The 27,258-nt window shown below is 34.4% G+C and overlaps 6 protein-coding genes across 6 annotated transcripts in view; 4 read left to right on the forward strand and 2 right to left on the reverse strand.

The window, feature by feature from the left end:
- The window catches only part of TRIADDRAFT_57022 (uncharacterized protein), a gene marked incomplete at both ends in the record, with an annotated part of 5,190 nt that extends 863 nt beyond the window's left edge, over nt 1–4,327 (reverse strand). Inside the window, 7 exons of the mRNA XM_002113492.1 lie at nt 519–605; nt 685–866; nt 1,014–1,182; nt 1,407–1,569; nt 1,832–2,182; nt 2,290–2,425; nt 4,159–4,327. Coding sequence (XP_002113528.1) covers nt 519–605; nt 685–866; nt 1,014–1,182; nt 1,407–1,569; nt 1,832–2,182; nt 2,290–2,425; nt 4,159–4,327 — 1,257 coding nt within the window. The remainder of the gene's footprint in view (nt 1–518; nt 606–684; nt 867–1,013; nt 1,183–1,406; nt 1,570–1,831; nt 2,183–2,289; nt 2,426–4,158) is intronic.
- A 1,457-nt stretch (nt 4,328–5,784) lies between these two features.
- TRIADDRAFT_63981 (expressed hypothetical protein) lies at nt 5,785–7,314 on the forward strand. Its single transcript, XM_002113112.1, has 3 exons — nt 5,785–6,110; nt 6,551–6,899; nt 7,082–7,314. Exons 1-3 carry the CDS (start codon nt 5,812–5,814, stop codon nt 7,283–7,285), a joined length of 852 nt encoding a protein of 283 aa, XP_002113148.1. The 5' UTR covers nt 5,785–5,811; the 3' UTR covers nt 7,286–7,314.
- Nucleotides 7,315–8,981: 1,667 nt separating this feature from the next.
- On the forward strand, nt 8,982–16,653 carry TRIADDRAFT_57024 (uncharacterized protein; the record flags this gene model as incomplete). Its single annotated transcript, XM_002113113.1, has 28 exons — nt 8,982–9,000; nt 10,014–10,069; nt 10,533–10,643; nt 10,845–10,913; nt 11,338–11,428; nt 11,905–11,984; nt 12,269–12,325; nt 12,406–12,443; nt 12,575–12,647; nt 12,913–12,963; nt 13,041–13,111; nt 13,210–13,304; nt 13,434–13,489; nt 13,588–13,675; nt 13,756–13,850; nt 13,929–14,026; nt 14,097–14,211; nt 14,319–14,361; nt 14,438–14,503; nt 14,591–14,615; nt 14,707–14,794; nt 14,864–14,937; nt 15,017–15,089; nt 15,198–15,342; nt 15,412–15,471; nt 15,556–16,254; nt 16,328–16,483; nt 16,604–16,653. The coding sequence occupies 28 exons, from the start codon at nt 8,982–8,984 to the stop codon at nt 16,651–16,653; spliced, it is 2,742 nt and encodes a 913-aa protein (XP_002113149.1).
- A 369-nt stretch (nt 16,654–17,022) lies between these two features.
- TRIADDRAFT_57025 (uncharacterized protein) lies at nt 17,023–19,932 on the reverse strand (the record flags this gene model as incomplete). Its single annotated transcript, XM_002113493.1, has 7 exons — nt 17,023–17,208; nt 17,292–17,437; nt 17,521–17,616; nt 18,317–18,396; nt 18,804–18,906; nt 19,262–19,481; nt 19,903–19,932. 7 exons carry the CDS (start codon nt 19,930–19,932, stop codon nt 17,023–17,025), a joined length of 861 nt encoding a protein of 286 aa, XP_002113529.1.
- Nucleotides 19,933–20,291: 359 nt separating this feature from the next.
- TRIADDRAFT_57026 (uncharacterized protein) lies at nt 20,292–22,092 on the forward strand (the record flags this gene model as incomplete). The annotated part of the gene is made up of 4 exons (XM_002113114.1): nt 20,292–20,319; nt 20,756–20,802; nt 21,182–21,310; nt 21,973–22,092. 4 exons carry the CDS (start codon nt 20,292–20,294, stop codon nt 22,090–22,092), a joined length of 324 nt encoding a protein of 107 aa, XP_002113150.1.
- Nucleotides 22,093–24,831: 2,739 nt separating this feature from the next.
- On the forward strand, nt 24,832–27,192 carry TRIADDRAFT_57027 (uncharacterized protein; the record flags this gene model as incomplete). Its single annotated transcript, XM_002113115.1, has 4 exons — nt 24,832–24,889; nt 25,415–25,470; nt 25,832–25,938; nt 27,033–27,192. 4 exons carry the CDS (start codon nt 24,832–24,834, stop codon nt 27,190–27,192), a joined length of 381 nt encoding a protein of 126 aa, XP_002113151.1.
- Between the last annotated feature and the right edge of the window lie 66 nt (nt 27,193–27,258).

Consider the following 27,258-nt stretch of genomic DNA (forward strand, 5'->3'; position numbering starts at 1 on the left):
AAAAGCATAACCGTCACTGGTATTACCATCTATTCGTTATCCGCATTATCATATATATTTGGTAACGTATACATAGGTACGTAAACAGTTTAGGGGTAAAGGCATTATATAATGATCTTGTCAAACTGTACAGTAACATAAGATAATAATAATTATACAGTACAAATTATCTATTAGAAAGTTTATCTGTAGCATTTTATAAAGCTGCCTTCGTAATATTAATTTCAAGATCACGAGCTATTACTATTACCATGTCATATATAAGAGCACTTTAAAACAATTCAACCTTGGTTGCATAGCAAATCGAAAAATCGAAAGGAACACAATAATTAATTTTAATTGTAATAAACTTTATAATATAACGTTTTAGATCTGAATAGGGAGTAAGAATTATCGAATTTCAATAAGTAAACGCCCGGAGAGGGATACGCATGTGTACCAACAATAACGTTTTGATGAGAGTTTCTTCTATCCACTGGAATAATTGTGATGACTGGCGTCCTCTTAGTTCCACTTACACCGGCCAGTTCTATATCATCTTCGTCCCCGCTACCTCTATAACCTTCTTCGTCTTCGCTGTCGTATTCATCATCATCTCCATACTCCTGTTAATTTAATGAGTGGCATTATAACAAGTCAACGTTATTCTAATTTAAAGTTATACTGAATATAGATATAACTTACCATATTAGCGCCAGTGTCCGTTTCAAATACGGGCATATAGCCTGGATCCGAAAACTCAAAACTTACTCCAAATCCAATGTCGTAATAGTCTGTAGCGAATTCCCAATATAATTTTGCTCCTTCCGGGTTGGTAGGAACGCGAATTGTGATGGTTTCTCCTCTTGATACAACCAGCTTGGATTCTGAAATTTCATTATTTAAATAATGAGTAAGTCATCCAAAACAATGTTATGATTGCGATAACTAATACAGCATGTGAGATTTATAGCAAGATGCAAAGTGATCAGGTGATTCTTAAACAGAACAATAGTAGTAATAGTCCAATATACCAGCATCATCCTTGAGTTGATTAATAAATTCATGAACAGCGGGTCTAGTCCATAGTGAAGGCTGCGGTATATCCTTTAACATTATATGCTTTGGTTCGACAGCATTGTCAACATCATCACCTTTGTTAAGTTCAGTTACAGTCTTTTCGGAAATTGGAACTGTGACATTCTGTCGCAATAATTAGCAGAAATACTGTTAAATATTCGCATTACCTAAGATATTAGTATCTTTAAAAAGTATCTCCCAATTCTGATAACCGATTACTAAAAATTAAATTAACATCAATTATTGAATTACATCTATCAATCATTCTGTGCTGATATAAAAGTAATGGCACACGGAAATGCGACACAAACTGCAAAGTCATACAATAATAACATTTTATCGCTAACTTGTTGTTGACTTGGTGTAGGGTTCGTAATTTTGTTTTCTACGCCTTGCATTTGTTGAGGAAGCGATGCTGCAGCTGTTTGTATTTCAGGAGTTGTATTTGATTGCTCGGACTTTATAGAAGGATCAGTACGTACATTGACATGGCTAAGCTCTGGGGATGGCCTAGAAGGATAAACATGTGCTTCAATGATTATAGTAGGCAACATTCTAAAGTATTTCTTTATTACTAAAGGCTGCTATATTGTATTGTCCTTTCTTTTTTTCAAGTATTAGAAATCCATTATAACAAGTAATCTACTCTAAAGAGCTCAGCAATTCAGAATTGTTAACTGAAAGAATTTCATATTTAAATGTATAGTAGACTGAAACAGTTATTGATGCATTGATCATTGATAATATTATAATTTAAATAAGTGAGACTTACGTTTGTGTAGTAGTTTGTGCGTTTCCATTTAAATTTTGAACACTTTCACCGATTGGATCTTGATGAACATTTCCTTCGTTACCTCTTGTAGTTTGGGCCTGAGCCTTTTCTAACTCGATCTGCTTCATTTTTTGACGCAATGCTTCCTCTTCTAAACGTCGTCTTTCTTCTTCTTGCTCCACTTGCAGGCGTATTCTTATTGATTCGGCACGCTTCATTTGCTGCTGACGGGCGTTCTCAACAATTCCTGTCATCCACTTTTCAAATTTTGGGGCGACACCAGATAACAAATCAGAAAATCCTATCATCGCTTCTTCCTGACTTGTACTACCCAATGCTATCCATGCTTGCCTAACAGAAAAGTCGGTATTCAACCGATTAATAACCAAATAATGAAGGATCGAAATGTAAGTATAGTTTAGTTAAGACAAATCGATCGAATAGTAGGTGAATTGAACCTCCTATCATTTCCGATGACATCTAAGTAGCCAATTTCAGGTGCTGTTTTATGATCGAAGGGTCCACATTCAACTTGTTTCCAAAATGCTATCAGCCTTAACTTATCATTGTACGACATCTTCAATGAGGCTTTTTCTATTTCATATTTCAATAGCAATATTAAATAATGAAGGATAATAAATTTTCAAAATGGTATCATACACCTATTGATATTTATAAGATTCATTAATAACAGTACTCTAATTTAATGTAAACTAAAGGTTATTTGACAATTTGCATGAAGGTAGTCAATTAATAGCCAGCGAAATATGGATATGCATGTAATCAATTTCGCCTAGAGGTTACAAGGTGGTGTACGATATATTTTTGATACAGTTTATTCCTTTCCTGGGTGAAAGGAGAAGCTTTTGATATCTTTTGTCATTTACTCATCGAGTAGATATCTACTACTGTAAATTGTGGATCTTGATTCAACATCGCGCTGATACCCCTTCCATACAAGTAGATTAACAAGAGACGGGTTTGCCAAGAATTGTTGACGCTTTCATAAGCGTGTCTAAAACGGCGGAGTGTCGTAGTCAATAAGTCACCTTGACAATATTATCATCAATGCATTTATTTGAAAGATTGGTAAAAACGATACGCTTAGGCTTACGTTTATATTAGGAAAGTTTCGATGAACATGTTTCTCTTTAATTCAAGTGAAAGACGCAAGAAATGCAAGTATACCAGTCATTGTTAACAAAGCTATAGCAGCAAATGGAGTCGTAGATTGTAGTATGGAAGTAAGATTTGACTTGCATCACTACCGTACTCCATGTAAAGCGTCAATGTAGTGAGTGAATATTGAGTAATGGCTATGATAATATTGCTATCAAGTACCGGTAATTGAATGCAGTTAATGATATCGTACTGTATGATGCAGGCGAGATCCTTGAGGTTGTGACCATTCATAGAGTATAGTGTGCGTTTCTTCTACGCGTATGCTACTAAAGTAGGGTAAAGTATAACTGGTTCAAATGATGACTTGTTACATTTGCGCTATGTGTGATAAGATAGGAGGACTACGTCAGGGCCAGTAGTCCTTGAATGCAATAGTTTACAGTTATGGATTTTGAGATTGATCAATGTGTAACTAACGCTGGTAGATAAATAGCGGATTGAAATAGCGACGTATTTGGCAAAAGTCTTTAGTATCCGACTGTCTATTCAATTACCAACGTCGACGAATGGTTTTTGTGAGAGAACTTGTAGAATAGCCTGTTGTTGAATAATGTATAATCGATTGCGGTAGTACTGTGCAATGGTATAATTGTTCAGCATACGATACGAGTCCATTGCTCGTATATTGAGCTATATAATCCTGTCAACGTAAGCCTGAAGGAGAGAATGAAAGTAGTTCTCGGGTTGCATGGATATGATGGTTGGAGCTGTATTACTGGCAGTTTCTCAAGTATCATCGTTGAAGATGTTATGTCAATCGTCATGTAGTAGAGAATGGATGGATGACTACTATTGCTAACGAGTGCATTTAGCGATGTGTCATGTAGTCAGGAAGTGCATTTAGCATTTACTGTAATTGATGGCGACCAACAGGGTTGTCGACCAACTTGTACAGCAGGGACTCTGACTACAATGCTGTTGCATTCTAACTGTACTTGGCTGTCCATTGTACAATGGACACAATCTATTGCCGTGGATAACCCTTTCTGGACAAGATTCTATCACACTGTACAACAAGTCATGGTATTTTACTTGGACTACAATCATAGGATAAGGAGAATGTTTGTTTGTGTGTGTGTGTGTATGTTGAAGACGCGAGTAGAATGGAAGTAGGACTACTACTCTGTGAATTGAAGTTGGTATACCTTTGTGATAGAATTGAAGTGCAAGTTGGTAAGCGTCGGTAGTTGGTATTCCCCATTTGCCTTGAGCTTGGATGTCGGTTACATCGATATGAAGGGAAGAATTTGTCAAATCGCCTCCAATGCTGCTGTTGATATCGATTGATGCATTGAGTGACGTATTGCTATCCATGCCACACGTTGGAAAGTCTTTTGAGAACGTCTTGAGAAGATGCACCAAGACAAAACTACTTCTCTCTCTCTCTCTCTCTCTCTATTTACAGAAGAGAATGGCAAGACGAGAATGAAGAAAGGATTTCTGTATTTGCTGCTGTACTGTACTGTACAGTCGCCAGTTCAGTGTACTGTACTGTAGGTTGTACAGTACAGACTGTACAGTACAGTACAGGGATACAGTACTGTACAACTCCCTGGTCCAGTTCCAGTCTACTGTAGTACAGTACAGTACTGTATGGAAAAAGCGGCGCCGTTGTGCATTGCGTACTGTACACTGTACAGTACGCATGACCGTACAGTACTGAACATGGTTGTTACAGTACTGTAGACTGTACTGTACTGTACTGTAGTCAAGGAGCGACTCTTGTGTACTTTGTACTGTATCAAAAAAGCAGCGCATGACCCTACTGTACAGTGTACAGTACTGAACATGGCTGTTACAGTCAACTGTACAGTACAGTACAATACTGTACTGTACAGTACCCCATGCACTATTCTGTGTACTGTACAGTGTACACTGTACTGTACTGTACAGTATGTACAGTACAGTACAGTACAGTAAGGCTTTGGAACTTTTCTTGTACTGTACTGTACAGTGTACAGTACTGTCCACTGTCTACAGTACATACTGTACAGTACAGTACTCGATGCACTATTCTGTGTAAAGTACTGTACAGTACAGTACTACAGTATATTGTACTGTACTGTGTGTGCTGATTCATCGGATTGGAAAAGGATCATACAGTACAGTACTATACTGTACATTACTGTACAGTACTGTACTGTACTGTACTGAATGAGCCACTTTCTACAGTAGACCCAGTACAGTACTTTGTACTGTGCAAAACTCAGTCTGACCCAGTGCACGTGTGGTACTGTACTGTACTGTACAGTACAGTATGTGGAGATCGCTGCACTCTGCTTATCAATTAATTCATCAATTAATTAATTAATTAATTAATTAATTATACAGTACAGTACTGTATTAATGAGTAATGAGATCGAAAAAAAGCCTTCTCTCTCTAGTACTGTACTCGATCTTCATCATAAAAGCGAGTCATTTTCTTCTCTTTATTTGCAATCCCCTTGACAGTACTGTACAGTACTGTATACAGTATCATGAAACTTTTTCTTTTTATTTTTACCCACTGTGTACAGTACAGTACTGTAGACGTGTACACTGTACAGTACAGTACAGTACAGCGTACAGAGTCAACAGAGAGTGGTACTGTACTGTACTGTAGAGGCGAGACGGTATACAGTACCACGTACTGTAGGTCGTGAGAGTAGAAACAGGCGTTCAGTCGTAGGTCGAATGGCTCTTTCTTCTCCAATAACATGTAGCTGGAAACCATTGGAGAGAGAGAGGACGATCGAGTCGATGCGTAGTAAAAATCCAGTAAAAGTATCATATTCTTTTATTATTATAGCATTAGCTTGATGATGAAGATGGAAAATACCAGCAATGAAGTATCAGCCGATGATCAATCTTCTCTTCAAATCAAGATCGGAAACCGTTGGACGCGAATCATTAATAAAAGCAGCGTCAGTTTAGCACTCAGTGCTGTTATTGGTGGTATTGGTGTTGTCATTCTTGTGGCCAGTCAACAAGACAAAACTGCCCTTGCTGTCAGCCATTTTTTCTTATCTTGTGGTATTTTTGCCTTTGCTGGCGGATTCACCAATTGGTTGGCAATATTCATGCTCTTTAACAAAATACCATGGATATACGGAAGCGGGTAAGCACAGTAGACTATAGAGTACGGTACTGTATGGAGACTTTGGGTACTGATGCAGATCCTTCTGCAACCTTGATCGATACAGTAGTAGACAGCAGTAATTCAATATACAATTATCCAGAAAAATGGAGTTATAGTCCTGTAGAATCCAAAGTCGTAAAGCGTGATGCAGTTCAGTGCAATAGACTTCGCGTTCTACTGTACTTTCTTCCTACTTTTTACATTTTATACCATCATACTGCTACTGTGCTACATCCATTCTCTCCACAGTACATACTACACTCTACTGTATGAACTAGGCTCCATACACCAAATTCGATCAAACTAAATCAATCACTTTGAGGAATAACATTATCGTAGTTTATGCAATGATGAAGAGCAAGCATGATGCACTAGAACACCAACTGATTCGTTTCGGTGTAATTATCCTTTGATTTTAGAGTTATTCCTAAAAAGTACGTTGAAATTAGGATGACTGTCAAAGATGTCATTCTCAAAACTTTCTTTGAGGAAAGATTCGTGTCGCAGTACTTGTTGGATAAAGTCAATACTTTGCAAGATAATTTGGCCATGAAGGAGAAGATGAAGACTTTTCTCAACTCTAGTCAAGTCGATGAAATAATTCAAGAAAAACTAGAGGTCATGAAAACAGGTCAACCTTTAGGACAATCACTAACAAATATGGGATTTGATATCAAATCTTTGCAACCCCTGGTGAAGCCTTTTATAATTGGATTTGGCGAAGATCTAATAGACCATTTGAAACACAGTTTTTCTCAATCATGGAATGTAAGTTATGACGTTAAAGTTTGACAATCTGAATATTGTAATTGTACTCGACTTATTCACTTGATTTATTTGTCTTACATGTTCTGCACGATGTTGCATGAACCACTTCATTATTCTGTACACAGGATACACTTGCTAACTTCAATAATAAGATTACTTCTCTTTATCTTATTATATCTTAGGTGAATAAACTACAGTCTATTTTTCGGTCTGAGATTGATAACTATTTGGATATCAGGTCAAAACAGTTAACTGCTGAAATCGTGACAAAGATATTGAAAGATGTCATTCATCAACACTTAGGATGGATCGTCGTTTGGGGATGCGCATTTGGAGGAATTTTTGGTGTCTTTTTTCAGGCAGTCGGCTTAGGACCTTTATATTAATTGATTGATTGGGTCATGTTCAATTAATTTACATTATTTGTAGTATATCCTGAACAAGAAATGGACATTGCACGCAATAGTGCTACTGATCAGTACGTTTGTATACGGGTATTTTCAATTGAATTGGGATACGGCATGATGTGTGTGTTAAAGGATAACTTCTTTTATGGACAGTCCAATCAAGTATCTAGTGGTACAATATTATGTATATTGTAAGCACCTTACTAATTGATCAAATTGCCTTGATTGATAAAGTAGATTGCGCAGAATGATCTTACTGTAAATAAATAAATAATAATATATGTACCACTGTATTAAGTTGTGTTGTATATTTTTGGAGAACATGGATTACATGATGAAAATTGCATGTAGTGTATTTTAATATCTCTATATTTCAATTTTGTGATTGTACTAGATTGTACGCGTATAATATCATGGTCTATTGAAAAGTTTATAGTCATCACTGTTTATAACCTAGCGCCGTTGAGGTCGTGAAAGCCCAGAGAATTGTTGGCTCACGACTTTCCCAGTGTTGTCATGGACAGTTTCTAGAAATGCAAAAGATCCTTACATCGTGATAAAGTACGAAACGCCTACAGTACTGTAAAAATCAAGTGAGATATTGATGTTAAGTAACCGATAGTACGGTGTTGATGAAAAAGAATATAAACGAAAGCTTAAAATAGCGGTATATTGAATTTTTAATTATTGGCATATCGTTCATTGTTCAACATTCCAACGAATTAATAAATTATTTATCTTACATCAACAATTGTTATCATTCAGTAGCATTATGGATTTTCAGCTTTGTTTGACGACAATTTTAAGTTGCTTGCCATTGGGGAATACTTCACTGAGAACTATTGATGTAGTTAAGCAGTGTAAGAAATTGGCAACAGCATGGATTATGAAGTGCACTCAAATGGAATCGTCACGGTTGTAATGTAGTAAAGTGCTGTGTATGTAGGTAGATTGAATTAATACAACTATCCCTACTTGTACTCCCATGGTGAGGCTTTGTAAGCCATCCTCTTTCATTGCTGGACGTGTATGTTGTAGCGGTATACTTTATATGGAGCGATGCTGAATCAGATGCAATTAATAAAGCCAAATTGAAGTCTAGAACTGCCTTACTGTACAAATACAATTTGTGCTGGAAAAGTATGACAAACAGAACATTATGGATGCTGCTATTACTATGCCATACTCTGTACTTTATAAATATGTTGTACTGGTGGAAGTATTTCGTATGAGTAGAGGCAGGCCTGTTTTCCATATCATTTTGGAACAACTACGACACCAAATACTAGTGCATAATGAACCAGTGAAGGATTACTGGACGATCACGCGTGGACTTACTGGACTCAGTATGGACAGTTCTACTATCGTCAAACTCGATCACAGCTTTAAAAATAGTCAATATCTGTAATCCTTTGCTTTTAACTATCGCCATTTTTGTCCTCTATGGGATGAATGATCAGTTGATCACCTTTGTAACATCCTACTGTAGCTCGCTACACCTTGTTTCAAGTACGCTACATCTCAGAGTACAGAGAATTTTTTTCAAAGAAATGCTTTTCCTTGTAATAAAAGATACTCAGTGTGGATATTTTCAGTCTATCTACACGAAAAAATAAGTCCTTGAATCGTTTTCAAACAATTTCATGGACGGCATGACTGCCATTTCTTAGCCGACATGGCGGATCGTGTATACAGTATGTTATATATATAAGATATAAGATATACAGTATATTGCACGCGACGTTCGTGTCGGTTGTGATCGCAGTGTTGTCATCCATTCCGTTAGATGACATTGCGCTTGCGTTGAAGTAAGAGGCGGAGCCTCAGGCCTTGTCAACCAATGACATCCACGGACGTTGAACAGGCTTTTTTTTTTCTTCTGGTACTGCGTCAACTGCTGCAAGTGAAGTGGAGGACGCTGACTTGTCCTCCTTGTTCATAATAAGTTAGTTGAAGTGAGAGGGGGGTTGAAGTCTGACTTGACTGACATTCAAAAGGATGATTATATTGTTTCTGAGTCAGTGTACTAAATATACAATATACTAAAAGACTTGCAGTGAATCAAGTGGAAAAAACTATTCGAAGGAAAACTTGATTGCTTGGCGTGCGCTGGATGTTTTGTGGAAGATAGTTGGAGGAAATTGATTGCTGGACCTTAATTTTGACGCGTTATCCAAAGGTGGGGGTAAAAGGCGAGCGATTGAAAGGAATATCGTAAAGATCGAGTTGCAGTAGTACAAACAGGAACGAAACAGTCAGCAATGGTAAGACTTGAAAATGTGTCTCTCAATGGATAGGCTCACATAATCATGGATGTTTGTGTGTCATTTCTTCCATTCATGGTATATCATGGATGTCATGGCTAGAGCATTTGTCGATACAGTAGAGTCTTGAACTTGAGTTATTTTTTACTCCTGATTGCAAATGTTGATTTTAGTCAAAGAAAAATAACTTAGTAGTTCAATTTGAAGTACTGTAGAGTTTTGTTGTAATGAGAGGAGGAGGAGAAATTTTTGACAGAGATTTTTTTACAGGGGGGGGGGAGACGCTGTTGGCTGCCTTCTGATGCAAAGTAGCCTTGCAGTAGTGATTGTTAAGAACGTAAAATGGAGCATAGATCAACAATATTATTATCATGTTACACTACTACTACAGTCTATCTCCATCGTTATAAAGTCTACTAGATGAAAATAACTGGTCTTGATAGATCGTCCAGTTGTACATTTCATATGTCCATATCGTCATTCCAAGCTTACTGTACAGGTTACATTCACAATGGGATTTTTCTACATGGATCAAAGCCAATCAGATCATTCATTGATCCTTCTCGCTATGGGCTAGCCATACACTCTACTACTGTATTCTACAGTCGATCTGCTTGGAAGATAATATTACATCAACGGCATTTCTCACCAACGTATGGACTAGTTTCACTCGTTCAATCAATTTTTGAAAAGGGTGGCTGCTGATTTGACCATTATGGATAACTCGATTGAACAATTGAAACTCTAAATGGTGTTATTAAATGCTGCATCAATGACTTTGGAAAACCGCTAGTTGTACGCATTCAATATTTTTTTTTTCCTTGATCGATTTCACTTATCATTTTATACACGATACATTACTTCAAATATTACCTCTCTGTAATCCACTTGTTTCCATCTTCTATGTCACTGCCATAAATAACCCACCAAGTTTAAACTAAATTAATTCTTTTCAATTCTAGACTTCAGAGGAGCCTGCATACTTGAATATTGGTACTGATGTTAGTGCTAAATATCGTGGTGCTTTCTGCGAAGCTAAAATTACCGACGTAAGAAAAATGGTTCGATGTAAGGTAAATTTTCCAACGAATCAACATCGTTTACAATATAGCAATATTGAATTTTAAATGATTTTATCCTTTCATTTATTTATTATATGCTATTAGTGCTAATCTACAGCGTAAACTTAAGTTGCCTTTTTATTACAAGACTGTATGTTTTTTTAGATTAAATTAAATTGGAAATGACTGAAATCGTATTTTTATGTTGTTTAGGTTAACATCGGAAGAAATACTAACCCTGTTACAGTACTAGACGACTGTATTGTCCGTGGCGAGTTGAAGGTATTCCTAATTCAAAACTTGTTTGAACTACTTCTCTGTAATGTCAACCTCGATTGTAGTAGTCCATGATGATTAGAGTTAGCATCCATGACGAAACTATTGTAGATTTCGAACTCTTGCCTTTATCTACGCGTATAAAATTGACACCGTTTTGATGGCTTCAACATTCTACTGTAATTTAAGGGCATCTTATCAAGCTTGCTCATTGAAACTGATGAGCCATGTCTATGGTACAAATGAGCTTATAGGCTTTATCTATTATATTTTTTTGACCATCAATATGCTTATTATATGACTACCAAATAGCAAAATAAAATCATTGCTAGTACCTAGAAATAATCAGTTCTATAAAATACCGCGGAGTTGTTGTGATATTGGAAAGTATATATCAATTCTTACAAATTTCAATTATTGTTCCTTTTAGGTTGGCAGCGAAATTGTTCTTCAAATGCCGGATGATACTCTCGCTAGTGGTAGTATCGCTAAGCTTACCGATGCTAGCACATATACAGTTGGTAAGTTAATGTTTTTCTTGTCATTACACGATATAACTTAGCAATGTTACGTTTCAAGAAAATTTTCTATTTAAACTTTCTCCTCCCCTCGGATAAAAATATGTTTCTCTCTACCCTGATCCATCATCAACATATTTCATGACAATTAAGTTATTCCAAACACTAAGTAAATGCAAGCTTTGTGCTATCATGTCATCAAATAGATATACGGTGGAATAAATAAAGAATGCTATATTATATGTCATTAACATGAAGTTGCTGAACTTAACTTCAAGTGTTTCCATTCATTTCAAGTAATGTTTATTCATCACTTAGCATGCTATAGAACCGTACTCTACTATATTTGGTTAACTCGTTACAGTTTACAAATGCGCAGTACAACCACAACGTAGTCATAATAAATCACACTGATATAGATACCATTAGAGATTGTACGATTAAAGTGTAATAAACTTATATATTGCGCCTTGAATTAGTTTTCGATGATGGTGATCAGAGATCCTTAAAGCGCACCGCACTTTGCTTAAAGGGCCAGAGACACTTCAATGAAAGCGAGGTTAGTACTTATTATTTAGATACAGTAGTCTACTTTAAGAGTTGCTTGATATCTTAAAAGAGTAGACGCGTTCCGTTACTTCAATCATGGACTACCTGATGTATCTATATCTAGTAGTCCATGCTTCAATCAATAGGTCTAATGGTTGGGATAAATACCGCATGTGGTTGTGCAATGTATAATATTGTACTCTACGCATATTTGTACATGTATAATATCTTAGTCACGTTGTTTGTTGGTCTGACTCGATTTTTGTACTTAACTATAAATATACTTATTTATAGACACTGGATCATTTACCTCTGACAAATCCGGAAAATTTTGGCAATCCAGTAGTAGCGGTAAGATTACTCCATTTTAATTCTGTAAGTTATAAAAAATATGTACAAGTTATCAATTAGCAAATAATTGTATAAATTAGGAGTCGAAGAAAGTTGCTAAGAAATCGCAGCGATCAAGGTAATAATAATAGAAATTTAAAAAATCAATTTATCATCACTTCATGAGACTAAATCTATTTTGCTTTAATGCACTACTACTGTATTACATGTAAGCCACGCTTATAACTGAAATGGTTGGTTTAAATACAGGAATGATGATACTGAATCAGAAAGTAGTGAAAGCAAGAAAATCGGAAGTAATGAGCGCGCTCGAATTGCGAAGGTAAAATTCATAAAAATCGTCGACGAATTACATGTTACTACGTAAATTCAAAGTAGGTTAATGAGAAATCATTCTTTAGTAATTGTGCTTCTACTAGTGACATAATATCAGATCAGTTGCTATGTTCTTCGATTAAGTATCTACAGCATTCGTTTACATCGCTGCTTTTTGGCTTAATTGCGCTAAGTAGAATTTCGAAAAAGAAGCTGTTGTTAATTTATACTTTGAGCTTAAATAATGTAAATAAATTATGTTGTAATGGTAGATTGTCATGGTCAAGCAGAATGACAAAAAGAGAAGTTGCTTTCCAGGCTTGGTTCGTAAATTTTGCTGTTTATTGTAGGTGTTATGTTAGCACTTATTTTACTCTTTTCTATTACTAAAATTTATTAGCTGCAAAGGGATTCTGATCTAAACGATGACGTGGAAAAATGTTCTATTAGATCTTTCAAAGATGGAAAGATGTACGTTATTTTTTAATATGTTGTATAAATATAAGTAGCTTTACAAGTGTTATCGCCAGTGAAATTTAATCGATAATGAGCATGTTTATAAATAACAGAATTTCGGTAGCCAAGAAAGATTTGCAATCATTAGATTTAAATTATGAAGCCGCTATAAATCAACTAAAAAGTAACGGATCTGCTCATAAGCCAGGTATGTACTGTATTTGATTGAGGCATCATAATATATTAGTTAGTGTCTACACTATGATAATATGTCCGCAAAGCGATAAATAAAGTTGTATTAATCTATTTTCTCCATTTTATATTAAAATAATTAAAGCACTGGAAAAAGCGATTACGTATATAAATGATGGTGAACTACCTGAAGACTGGCAGGTATGGAAAGTGTTTAAGAAAATAGAGTTACTACTTTACTTTCTTCCAATGTAGCATCCCTATCGATATTCCTTAGTTACGTTTTTATTTTTCATTAGGTTACCAATAAAGATGGAGATGATGTTGTAATGGACGAAGAAGCTGAAGAATTTATGGGTCGATTATACAAATTTATGGAAGATAAAGGTTAGGTTAATCAATTCAGGATAAATTATCTGATTCAATGGACATATTTTCTAACCGTTATTTTTTTCCGAATTTATTAGGTACACCAATTACTAAGGCACCGGTCTTAGGTTATCAAACCTTAAATCTGTACAAGCTATATAAATTAGTTCAGAAAATGGGAGGAATGGAAAGGGTATTTAGTATATGAACTTGAAGATTTGAAATGTTATAGGTGCTGTCGTTTATTCATGAAAGTATTACTATTTTTCAGGTTTCACAACAAATGAAGTGGAGATCATTATATTCTCAACTTGGTATAGCAACCATGATTACCAGTGCATCTCACAATATCAAACTTGCATATCAGAAGTATGGAATTTGCGTTAATTTTCAAAATTTTGTAATACGAAAATTAAAAGCAGAAAATACGTTTCTATAGATATCTTTATCCTTATGAGTGCTATGAATATGACAAAACTGCCGATGATAAAAATTCCCATAATGAAGATAGTGCGGAGAGTGCTAAGAGCCAAGAAGTACCCACATCTTCTGGAGTAATGATTGAATAGTTTTTGTTATTTACACACTTAGTAAATTATAGATATTGTTGGCGGATAATTTAGAATTCAATAACAATAATATTATTAATAATGCTTTGTAGACTCTTAGACGCGAACGGTACAGAAGACAGCGCAGACGGAAAGGTATTTTAATATACAGTACAATTATTGTATAGGTTGTCTCGTAAAAACCGTAATGATACTTTGTGGTTTCGTATAGAAATCAGTGAAGGTGACGATAGCACTGATGATGGAGTTGCCTCTGGTTCCGATGTATACAAACCAAGTTAGTTGATATTACTAATATTTTTTTGCTACATTTGGCCTTGTCATACATTAGAAACTAACACTATCTTATTTATCTGCTAAACAGTAGAATACCCTGGGAAAGACGCTACGTAAGTATAATTACAGATCATTAGTATATATTTTTAGCATTGCCAATTGTGATAAGAAGTTTTGTTTCTGAACTTCACTCTTAATCTTTAGGAATGATAATTCAGACACTTATTCTGTTGGATCATTTGTATTGGTAAAGTATGGCAGGGGTAAAAAAAATTGCCAGTATGAAGCCAAGGTTAGATCCACTTATTGTTACTTCATAAATTAATTCTTAGTTGTAGTAAAAATTTCTTTCCATCGACAGATTCTTGAATGGGATGACAGTGATGAAAGTGGTACCACATCATATTTCGTTCATTATTCAGGCTGGAATAGCCGGTAAGTTAATTTAATTAATACGCGGAGTTACTTTACTATGTAATATGAGAAATCTCTAAAATGATTTTGTACTCAACAGACACGATGAATGGATCAAACCAGATAGAATTATTCAAAAAATGAATCCACAAGGACTTTCAAGAGGCAATAAGGTAAGATCTTGCAATGTTACTATATTCTATAGTACCGATTAGGTTGCATATACAGATTACATACATATATACATAAAATGCTTTCTATGAATTATAAATTACTTATAGAATCCAGCTAAATCAGTATCGCTTCCTGTTCGACAAATGCCTTTAAGAGGCGGCAGTCAATTAACCACTAATCCTCGCCGAAATAGCAGAAATGGTAACCTTAAAACGGAGCGTACATCTCCATCTAACAATAGACAGCCATCAGGTAAACGGATTAATTGTGCATATATTCGGTCAAGTAGCCCTATATCATCTCTTGTTGTATTACCAATAGGGAGAAGAGGTAGAGCTAGCACACGGAACAGTCCACACTACGATAGTGAGGTGGAATCAGGTAATCCAGAATTGAAATATAGTTTCTGTAACTGAAGTTATATGCTAAAATTGTGATTTACAATTTTTATTTCGTGCACGCTAGCACCATCCGACAGCCCAACTTCACAGAATACTAATTCTCCTGCAGATGAAGAAGCATCACATCCTGACGAAAATACGAGTAGTATGGAAGTTGTTTCTTATCAAGACGATGAAATAAATACTGCTAGCAGTAATAACAGTCCTAAAGAGAAGGTTGAAGCTAATGTAGAAGAAGAATCTTCTGAAGAAAATAAGATGGAAGTGGAGAGTGAAGAAATAAAACAAGATATCCCCCCTAATGATGATGATGATGGCGAGCCAGCAGAGGAATCAAGCCACGAAGAAGCAGAACAAGTTGAAGTTAAAAAAGAACCTGAAGTCACAGAACAATCACCTGAAACATGTGTAACTACTCAGGTTGATCAGAAAATCGAAGATAGTGCTTCTCCGGAAGAAAATCCCACGATTGAAGATAAGCCTACTACTGAAGAAAAGAAGGAAGAAAGTGAAGAAAGTAAAACATCAAACGATGATGCTAATATCGATGAGAATTCTGATCCTGTAGAGCTAATTTTACCTCGTAAAAGAGGAAATAGGAGAAATGGCAATGCCAGGAAAAGATGTCGAAGTGATTCAACATCAGTATCGTCAAATGATCAAAGTAGCAAGTCTAATAATGATAGTAGTGCTAAGACTTCGACATCCTCTTCAACTGTTAGTGATGATAATGCAGAAAATGATCTCGCAGGCATTTTAAATGGTATGTTATGAGCGTATTTTATGAAAGAGTTGGATATAGCGTTGTTAAGAGTTTTGTGTACATAATCTCCTAGATCTGGTAGTGTTAGGCGACTTACCTATCCGGAAAAGAATAGAAACTCTGCAAGTCAAACTAAATGAAATAAGACGTTTGTATAACAGTCGACGAGCGGAAGTAATGTCAATTGATAGGAAATTAAAGAAATATAGGAAAAAAGCGAAAGAGAAAGGTAACATTGTTACTATAATTTATGTAGACATTCGTAAAACTAATGCATATACATAAGTGGCTTGGTACTAATGTATACCAATTTGTGTCATTAACTGTTTTGCTTTCAATTTCATTTTAGCCCATAGCAATGGTGAATCGGTTGAGATTGTCGTTTCAGCGGAAGCTTAGCTGTCTTTTCAATGTACAGTACATTATCTTCGTTTTTCGATTACATTTACTAGCATAATAGATTTTAGTCTAGGATTGATGTCAGTCATGCTTTAGATCAAGATTGTAGAAAATATTGCAAGGGCTAATTGTTTTAAGTACATGATCGACATTTTTCGTAAAAGTAATAAATTATTCTTTTACATGAACTTTGTAATCACCAGTCCTGAACCACGTTATTGTACTATGACTTTTACTCGGGAATAAAGTATAATAATCTCAATGACATGTAAATTTGTTGATTCTTTCTATAAAAATTTTGTCAATTTCAATTCCGAGGTCAACAATAGGAAGTAAAAGTGTACAGATGATAGCAATCGAGTAAAATCGTCAGTTTTTATTATGGACAGATTGTAATCTAGTTTTTTTAGGTTTTACATTTCTTTTAATATCCTGCTTTTGCTTTTTAAGATTTTTTCTTTTTTCTTTCCGTTTAATTCTCAATTTTGCTGCTTGCTGGGCGTGCTTTTTACTGCTCGACTCTCCAGAGAATTTAAAAGGACCCTGTGTTTTCTTCTAAATCGAATATATAAATGATATTTAGACTTTACTTTGGTAATTGGAATCCTTAGTGCAGTACAGATATTTATGATTTTAACCTTTGATGTAGGCTGTTTTGATGATCGAAATACACGAAGGTTATTGGTTTTATTAAAGGCCGAACCATGTAACTTTAAGGCCATGATTAAACTTTCGTTAGACTGTAAATAATAAATGTTGGGTAAGTGAACATCTGCGGTAGGAACTAAGCAAAGGGATTAACAATGATGCACATCTGTAATAGTGCGATGTCAATTTAACATGCCTTAAAGGTAACAAACCCAAAACCTTTACCCATGCCAGTTTTAGGATCTCTAATAATACGAATGGTTTCGACTTCACCACATGAATGGAAATGATCACGAAGTGATTCATCTTGGACATCTTAACGTTTAAAAATGGTAGAGATTATCTGTTACATACGATACCCTTCGCATATAATAACGGTATAAACTACAAGATTAACAATACATGAAATGGTTATTTTACCCAAAGGCAAGTTGCCGACGAATATCGACCTTTTATGGTCATGCTGAAAGTAACGTACAGTAAAATAAATAAATGCTGCATTATGTAAAGATATCGCAAAGGCGTTCAGTATTCTGAAGCACACAAGATATTTCATTGTTGACATACCTTCTTTGAATTTGAGGCTACATCAACTCTGATATGACGATTTAAAAGCTCTATGCCATTGCTGCAGTACATACATTATACAATATTAGGATTCTACCCTTATGAGAAGGATCTGCTGATAATCATGTGGTTATAATAGTAGTTACTAGCCTTTCCATTGCACTTTGAGCAACTTCCTTGGTTTCAAAAACAATGTATGCATTCATTGACTGACCCTGGCTGTGAAATTTTTTCCTGCCATGAATTTTAATTGGAAGAACATGAGCAGATTAATCGATAACTTAAGCAATGATATTGCATAGACACTTACTACGGTATTCAATAATGTGTCTAGTAATGGATTCATATGATATATAACATTAAGAAATTACCGTATAGTTGTAAGTAAAATAACATGGCGTATCTAAACTTAAAACTGCATAGATAAGAGCATTAAATGTGAACTCACTTGATAAATGCTGTCTTTTTCGACATATTTGATTCAGCAACAGGCTAAATAAGAGCCAAATGTTAACCTTTTCGAAGTTACTGATTATAAGAGAATTATAATTCCTTGATAGGCATTAAGCTTACTATTGATCTAAATCTTATAGATTCGATATTGCCATATCTGGAAAATAGCTTTTTCACGTCCTAATTAGTTTATGAGGTTATTTAAAAAAAATCGTCATATTAAAGAGAGTCCAAAATATTAGAGACGATCTGTAGATTGGTACTCTATATAAAAGTAGTAATCAAGAATATTGGCCTTGTCACAAAGGCCGTAACCAGCAAACGCCCATGTTACCTTAGATTTGCAATGCAATGGCAAATTTCCAACGAATATAGTTCGGTCATTTCTTTCATCACTAGGTAATACCGTAGTTATACATAGGATATTCTATTCAGTGACTAGAATATCAAGTCTTGCATTATAGACGTATCGTTCACTTTACCTATCTGAAGGGGTTTTAGTAACGTTCTGTTGCTTTTCTGCTTGTTGATTTGCATCCTTACTAACATGTTCTTTATTCTTTGCAGCTGCAAAATCGTCACTTACTGTTAGTAAAATAACTTTTGGCTAATTTAAGTTAACAGCAAGGAGCTATATAGAGTAATATGATGATAACATGTCGTGCAACTAGGTCAAAAAGATGAATTTTTGATTATACTCTGATTCTATCTAACTCGATCATAATAAAATTTCAAGTGATAACATACTGCATACAGTAGCGCACAGAATGATTAAATTATGATTGGAATTGCATGTACTGATAAGAAATAGCTTAAGAGTCTCCCTTTAATAATTGGTGTTAGTAATTCGTATCTACCATTACTCCGTTTTCCCTTGTTAGTTTACTCCTCAAGAAAATAAATCAAATAACATGCATGCTAAGGTTTAATAGAAAATGACCTTTGAGCTGCTTTGCGTGCATCTGATCATACTTCGATGTTGGAGGATCCAAAAATTCTACTGTAACTTTCTTAGATTTGTTGCTATCGTCGAATAACTTTGCGAGTGAGGTGCGTTTTGCTTTTGCTTTTTTCTTGTTATTTTGGGGAAAGACTGCATCGCAGATTGAGCCAATCCGGTAATCATAATTATTTATTGAGAAATATTCAGGTAATACATCCTATAATTGTCATCATTATGAATGGTTATAGTTGGATAGTTAGATCAATGCTATCTTATTCTTTGCAAATACAGTGTATTTGCAAATAATAATATACCTATAATATATTGCAAAAATTAATACGATTATACGAATCGAGCTTGATGAGTGGATTGGCAGTACTACACTGAACCAGTTCATTAATTTAGTCAGTAGACGAAATTTGATCAGGATGCATATGAATTATTCCATAGTATACTCAAATTTTCTGTTACTTTGGTTATGCATTATGCAATATTATCATCAGGCAACTGTAGATTGCTACATCCAGGGTACTACCGTAATCTAGGCGTAATATTTCTGCTTATGATTACTAGCTGGATGTAACACAACGAGGATAGAGCGGATCAAAATGTATCACTTGGATATTCATATGGCTTACCTTTTTCGATTTCGATGATGTGCTAGCCATCTTGTTTTTATTGGCCTAATTCTACGGTATAACGAGATTGGATTGGTTCTTATTTTACTTCTGATAATTAACATAGTAGCAATGCAACTTTGAAAGTGCTTGCGAAACATTCCCTATGACGCTCGTGTACTGTGGTACTGTATGAAACGAAATGCTTTTCAAGATTCATCGAAAGAATAAATGCAGCATACCTTTACAATTAGAAAGTCCAAGTATTCCTCCAGTAAGTCTTGGCTCTACGTAGTGAATTACTAAACAATGATGGATTTCTACTACAGAATTAAGCTGCAGAAATTGATGGATTCAGAATGCAATCGCTCTTCTTCTTCAGCGAGTATCTGCTGTTCTGCGCACGCGTAATGGGCATCGGTACATCATGTCATACAGGTACTCATGTGTCTGCCAGGGGAATGCTAGGTTTGCAATTAGTTTGTTGAATACAGTATGTGTACTTTATATCTTTGTGACTGATGACTGGTACACGATACAGTCGTAAAGCGCTTAGGACCATGGGACTTTTGGAATACAGTAAGAAAAATTCTGACACATACTGTACTCGACACACTACAGTGTACAGTACGTCATAATACTCTACAGCATGTACTGTATACTGTACTGTACGGTACCGTGTACAGTGTACAGTGTACAGTACAGTAACCTGAATGAATTCGGGTGGAGACGTCGAGTCCTCTTCGCGTTCAACCTGGTTTAACCATTTGTACGGCAAAGAATTGAGCGATTGCCACTCGCGCTGCCCATAAACGTCCAAACTAGCAATCAAATCGTCCAATTCTTTCATTTAATTCACCCCAATTTATTGTAGCTGTTTACCAAAAGAAGTCTAAAATGTCATCAAGTCTTTTACAACAGGTAATGACTGTAAATGAATCGTCATCAATGTAATATAGGAGACAATACGATCAGTACAACATTGGGATTTTACTGTACATACATAGCAGTTTGAGTAGTAAACACTATCTCTGGTAAACTTTTGTTGAAATATTCTCGATCGAAAGTAGCCCAACCACGATATACATGTTAACGCTGCCATTCGCTACTGTCATGTATGTAGTTTAAAAGTATAAGATTAAATGGACAACTTCAACTACTGTAATAGAATTGAGTAATAAGTGTAGTTCAAGTGCTATACATTGAATCGTTTCTCGAGTACACTAAGTGTCATTATTGCAGCGATTGATTGATACGACACCTATTTGAAAGTATATTGCTATTATAATTATTATTATAGTTAGCGCTATTGGCTTATATCAACGGTGATCCACGTGGAAAAGATCTTTATAATGCTACTGTTGGTGTAAATTTAGCCATGAATTTACATCAAAAATTCAAATCGTCTACCAAAGGAGATGCATTAAGGGTAAGATTTTTCGTGTAATGTTTGCAGCATGACTTGATTACGCCAATAACACTTATTATTTTCCTTTTAAATCTTAAATCGCTCTAAGTAGAAATTTGCGTCGAAAAATCTGATAACCTTGTTATTATATTGTACTTCTATGATGCAATTCTTAGTTTTTGATAGACTAAAGTCAACAGGTATAGCGAAAAATATCTCCGAAAGTAGTGTTTGTTGCCAACAAAAATTTCAGTGGTTGAGATACTAATGTCAGCCGTACTGTACGCAGTCTAGTGCTGCAATCAGATGTATTGTACATATAGTATATAGGTACTGCATTCATAGAGCGATACAAATTCGAGTATACAGAAGTAAAGTATCATACAGTATTAACTGTGTTGCTTAGTGACTGCAGTTCTACTCTACACTCTCATTAAAATCTTCCAATTTTTTCAACTTTCTCTACTTCTGTTATTCAAATACTGCACTCGTACTGTATATTCGGAAGTGACAATTACCAAGACTGTACGCATTAATACCTGAAATCGATAGAAAAATTAGTTGCCAAATCATTATGCTAGATTAGTATTACTAATGACATTATTTCGGTAGTTGTATTGCAACTTTGCGATGGTTTAATGGATGCTCAATTGCTTATTTGTTTTACCGATTAACTTACTTAGGCGGTAGCAGTCAACGGTGTTACTGAATATATTAAACATCACCCTAACGCTAGCGAGGAACAGATAGCCGCAGAAGTTGTACGTCAAATTTCGGAATTTGTCAAGGCGTATCGTTCATAATTGTACATAGGTCAACAGCTTTCTTCGTATTTGGGATAGATTTCGATGTTCATTGTAACCGATGAAAACTAGAACTCAAACAATATTTAAAAAATATGAGTGTTCACTATAAAGTGCGCATATTTACACTACGCAACATCATTCTTAATACCGGTGCTGTGTAGATTAAATAGCCCTTACTGAAATCCTTCAGTAATCAAATTTAATATTATAACTTTACTGTACAGTTTCTCCTATTATTATCTCTTAAATCGTAATAATCCTGGATATATAATCATTAGTTGCTGATATGCTCATATAAAGTCATATATAACTTAGGTAGATGTCACTATGTCACGTACTGTATTTGCAAGATCATCTTACTTGACAAATGCCTCTATCAAGATATGGTGATTCAGTTGATGAACAGAGATTTTAAATAGATTTACTATTAATAAAATTGATGAAAGAATGCTATGGATCTAACATTAATTTTGGATTCAGATCAAACTTTTATGTTTATGACATAAAAACATGCACATTTTTTCATTGTATTGAAATACGTAGATTAATTTCATAGATGTAGGCTGATACAACACGAAGCTAGATATCTTCGTCTGTCAATTTACAGTTGCTAAATGTGATCTAAAGTTTGCAGCTAGCTAGTGCAGGTGCGCCACATTCGTAGCAGAGGGTAGATTAGGACAGAACCGTTGAGAGAGCGGAGTAGATCATTTTAATCAATATTCGCCCATAGATTTTAGATTGTACTGAATCGAAGCTTTAAGAATTAATATGCAGATTTGTACAGTAATATAGTTAAATATCACTTGTATAAATTAAACTGTACGTAAGATTGTTATATAAGCCTAAATTGTTAAAGAATTCTTGTTATATCCATTAATGGAACTTAGATATGGGATAAATTCTTGTCGTTAAATGCTTTTGCCAATGAGGTTTTTGCGATCTGAAATTCTTGCTCTTATAATGTGACTATCAGCTAAGATACATATACACGTATAGTACACCTAATCCTGGATAGAATTCACCTTTGTCTTATATCTCAATAACCAGGTGATTAAATAGAATTCTGAATATCACACTCTAAATTCACCTGTCTTATAGTTTATCAGCAGAGATGAAAGATCCTCTGTGCTATATAATGTCCGTAGTTACTCTGGCAATTAACGCTATCGACTTAAGCATGATAAGTTTATACCATTTCCCGCCTTGCCCATTTATTCCATCTTGCCTGATTAATGCAGATTTTATTTTCTCAAACTACAACGTGAATTTAGAAAATTGAGTAGATCATAAGCTGTGATTTCACATAGTTTATTAATCACAATACTCGATTAATAGGTGGCAAGACGTTTTGAGATACTGAACGATGATATTGATATCGTAGACTGTATATAGCTTGAATCAATATGGCGTTTGAAGTATAGCATATAATACTGATCTATAGTGATAGATGTACCTACAGGTCAATATTGATAAAATCATCTTATTTAATTGGGTTAGTTCAATTTAAGATATGAATGGAATCCTCTTTTTGTTATGAATTTGGATTTGGATTTGCTTATTCAAATCAAAGTTGAAATCCGTAGGCATCACATCACAGCGATATCCAGAATGCAAGGTACCGGCTCTGAATAACAACTTGAAAGGCAGCTAAATTAAGTCTATCATCATGTTTGGATTATTTAACGCTAAATATTGTATACCACAAAATATTATCACTGTAAAGAGTATTTCCTTGATTGTATCAGCGCCAAATAAATAGAAAAAAAAGTCAAAGTCCTATTCCAACTCCGAATACTGAGACGTCAATAACGATGAAAATAGATGAATTAATGTACTTCCTTCGGATACAGAGAAAGAAAATGTCTAACTGTCAAAGTACTTATTCAAACTATTGGCTACCATTCAATACTTTACGTAGTTTTTGGCTGGTAATTGCCGGCATGACTACGCACTACTGTCATTGAAATACCATATGGAAATGCTAATACAATACTTTTATCGTAATATAGCAAACATTATTAATAATTGTTATTATAGTATGTAGTGGATGCCGTCCTTATCTCTTTTTTAACGAAAGAGTATTTTTGGTTCTGATTGATTTTACCACAGCTAAAAGAGATGCTAAAAAAAATAATTCGGTACAAGAGAAATAAATTTTAACGTGGTCAATTTAGTATCAGCGTCCTAGGAGAATGATCACTTTTAAAACAGAGATGCTATTATCGTCTAGCTGCGAATACTCTAATAGAATAGATAATCAATACTCATTATAATAATAATGATCGCTATATCCATATAAATGTGTCTAACATTTTAGTAAAATGCAGTCATAAGCAATGAAATATTTGCTGTTCATTTTACATTTATTGTCTACTTTGGATGCCTTTCAAAATGACGTCAGAAAGGAAAAACACAGGTGGTGTTGCTATCGTCTTTTGATATTAGGGTAGAGCATGAGCATTGAAAAAATAAATACAAAATACTCTCGAACAATGAATTCACAAGCTTGGCCAGAGTCAATTCCTACGCGATTAGCGTAGACTTTCTTCCATAGTATCATCAAGTTACGTAGTAGCTTTGATGTAGTTACGTATGTATGTTGTTTCTATCAGTTACAATCAACTATTCGTTTAGAACAACTAGTCGTAGTTTGCCTTGTTGTTGAGGCTAATATTAGCTTATTTTATAGTAGCTATTACAGTCGATAAAATCCATTTCTAAATTATCGTAAAAATGTCACCATTAAATGTTAATCCTGGTCAGAAAAATTTCAAGCAAAGAAAGTCTTTCGGTAACTAAGTTTATTTTCGAGAATACAGTAGCATAAACTAGAAAAAAAATTAGCATTTGAATATGTTCATAAACTGATGCTTATAGATAAATTTAGATTGATACTAATGGTAAATTGCAATCTTATAAAATAAATTCCTCAACATTTATTTGTTTTTATCATACGGTCTATTCTATCCTTAACTTTTAACGATAAATGTTTAGTACCATCCCCGGCACTATTCTTCCCATCTGTGAATCGTTATTAGTTGTAAAGAAGTAGAAAAAGAGAGGATATAGATGTTCAAGTTTGATGTCATTTCCAGAGTCGAAATACAGTATGTAGCATTAGTTGTAATAATGATAGAGCTATTCCATAGTGGGGAGAGTAAATAGTTTTATCTTTAGATAATTTTATCCAGAATACTTCTTTACTGGAAGTAAAGACAGGTACCACTATATACTGAACAACACCATAGCAATTGGAAGTTACATGATGATGTTGATACCAAGGATAACCATTTTCTATTTACGATTATTGAAATAGAAGCAAGAAAGGCCGAAGTAGAAAATATCCACTATCGTTTTCCCAATAAAATTCCGGTATGAAATTTTGAATTAATTCGACGTTCGATCAGCAAATGATCATAGCATCGATATCTGCTACTTTTGTGGCCTATACAATATCATAAATTATAATTCATGATATATTTATGACCGTTTCTATAGTGTCTAGTACGATGAAAAATTTACAGTATCATTATAGATATTTAATAAATCAGTAGCGTAAAATTGGAATGAAAAATGAGAAAACTTTGTTCGCGAATAGTAATTAGTTTGTAATTGAATGCTAATAACAAAAAAACAGAAACAAAGACTTTGACCTTCCATTTAATTCTTATATCATTCTGACAGTAAAATTTTAAAATTATTAACGCGATATTTGCTATCTATTTAATCGTAGGTTATCGTTGAGAGATACAAAAATGAGAAAGTGTTACCTATACTCGATAAAACTAAATTTTTAGTACCACAAGAATTAACGATGAGCCAATTTGTCTCGATAATAAGGTAAGAGAAATTAGAAAAGGAAAAGTAAATCGATATTTGTTCGTTTACTTTAAATTAGTGCAAGATAGTTAAAAGATTTAAAAATACCTTGAAAAGGACACGGAAAAATTTATAGATCATTTTGACCCTCTGACTACAATCTGATTATGTCAGTGTCGATAGATTTATTTGCCTTTTGACAGGAAAATTTTTTCATCAATTTATTGTTCTTTTTTTGTTCAAGTTGATGATTCCAAGAATTAGTTTGTGATCGATGCATGATAATGTACTATACCTTGTAATATCTTGTAATATCTTGATCATTATCCTAGCTTGATCCTAATTAATACGTATTAAGAATTATATTACTGGCAGTAAACTGTTACCGATATAATAGATGTATAGGAGCAAAATTAGTCAATGTCCTTCTTTTAATTAGAATGATTTTAATTACAACAGTTCGAAATTTTAATCAACATTAAAAAATAATTTAAAAAAAATTGTTAGAGACGCTTAAAATTTCGAACAGTTATGTGGTTAGTTTGCATCTATAAACGTCAAGTAACGTATTTACGTTGTATTGTTATCATCCAGCTATAAATATCAATCTTTAGTTATTTATAATCGTTTTAAAGGTCCAAAAAGGTATAATTTTAAAAATATTATAATTAAAATATCGATGAAGGAAGCCGTGATTGTATCGCTCTATATGCTATAACCATCTTCTAGGCTTAACATTACTTTTTCTTTCTATAATATCGTAGCCCTGTAAATATCGTTACCTATTATTAGTCAAATTATCTCTTTTGAAAAAGTATCCAAACAGTCGGTTAAGCTTGTGGTATAGCAATAGTTCTCATTATCTATAGTCTTCTTCATCTACGAATAGATCAATATCCATGTTCAATTGCTTTATACAGATTAGCCGTAGCAAAAGACTAGACATACAGTAGTTTATTGCTGACAAATACTATCAAGCCTACATGGTGAATCATTTACATGTAAATTAATCGTTGTATAGGAGACTTGACAGTAATCTCGACCTAGTCAGTTTAGTACTTTTTATCGTTATACGGTTTGTTGACATTTTTTTTCTCCGGTGTAAATAAATATAGGAATCGTATGTCATTAACACCATCGCAGGCATTTTATTTGATTGTCAATAACAAATCATTGGTTAGTATGACGACAACTTTAACTGAAGTTTATAGAGATGAGAAAGATGATGATGGTTTCCTATATATGGTATATGCATCGCAAGAAATGTTTGGCTGAGTAAAAGTTATCCACTTGGCTCGTTTTTAATCCAATCACTTTGAATTCCCGAAGTAGCAGCAATTA

Source organism: Trichoplax adhaerens, genomic scaffold (genome assembly GCF_000150275.1).
Source record: "Trichoplax adhaerens TRIADscaffold_6 genomic scaffold, whole genome shotgun sequence".
Lineage (NCBI taxonomy): Eukaryota > Metazoa > Placozoa > Uniplacotomia > Trichoplacea > Trichoplacidae > Trichoplax > Trichoplax adhaerens.

Bases quoted from the DNA above. Each gene is read 5' to 3' on its own strand.
- TRIADDRAFT_63981 (XM_002113112.1), top strand. From the start codon at position 5,812: ATGATGAAGATGGAAAATACCAGCAATGAAGTATCAGCCGATGATCAA. The intron at 6,111-6,550 runs GTAAGCACAGTA...CTTTGATTTTAG, and splicing joins CCATGGATATACGGAAGCGG to AGTTATTCCTAAAAAGTACG. The intron at 6,900-7,081 runs GTAAGTTATGAC...ATTATATCTTAG, and splicing joins GTTTTTCTCAATCATGGAAT to GTGAATAAACTACAGTCTAT.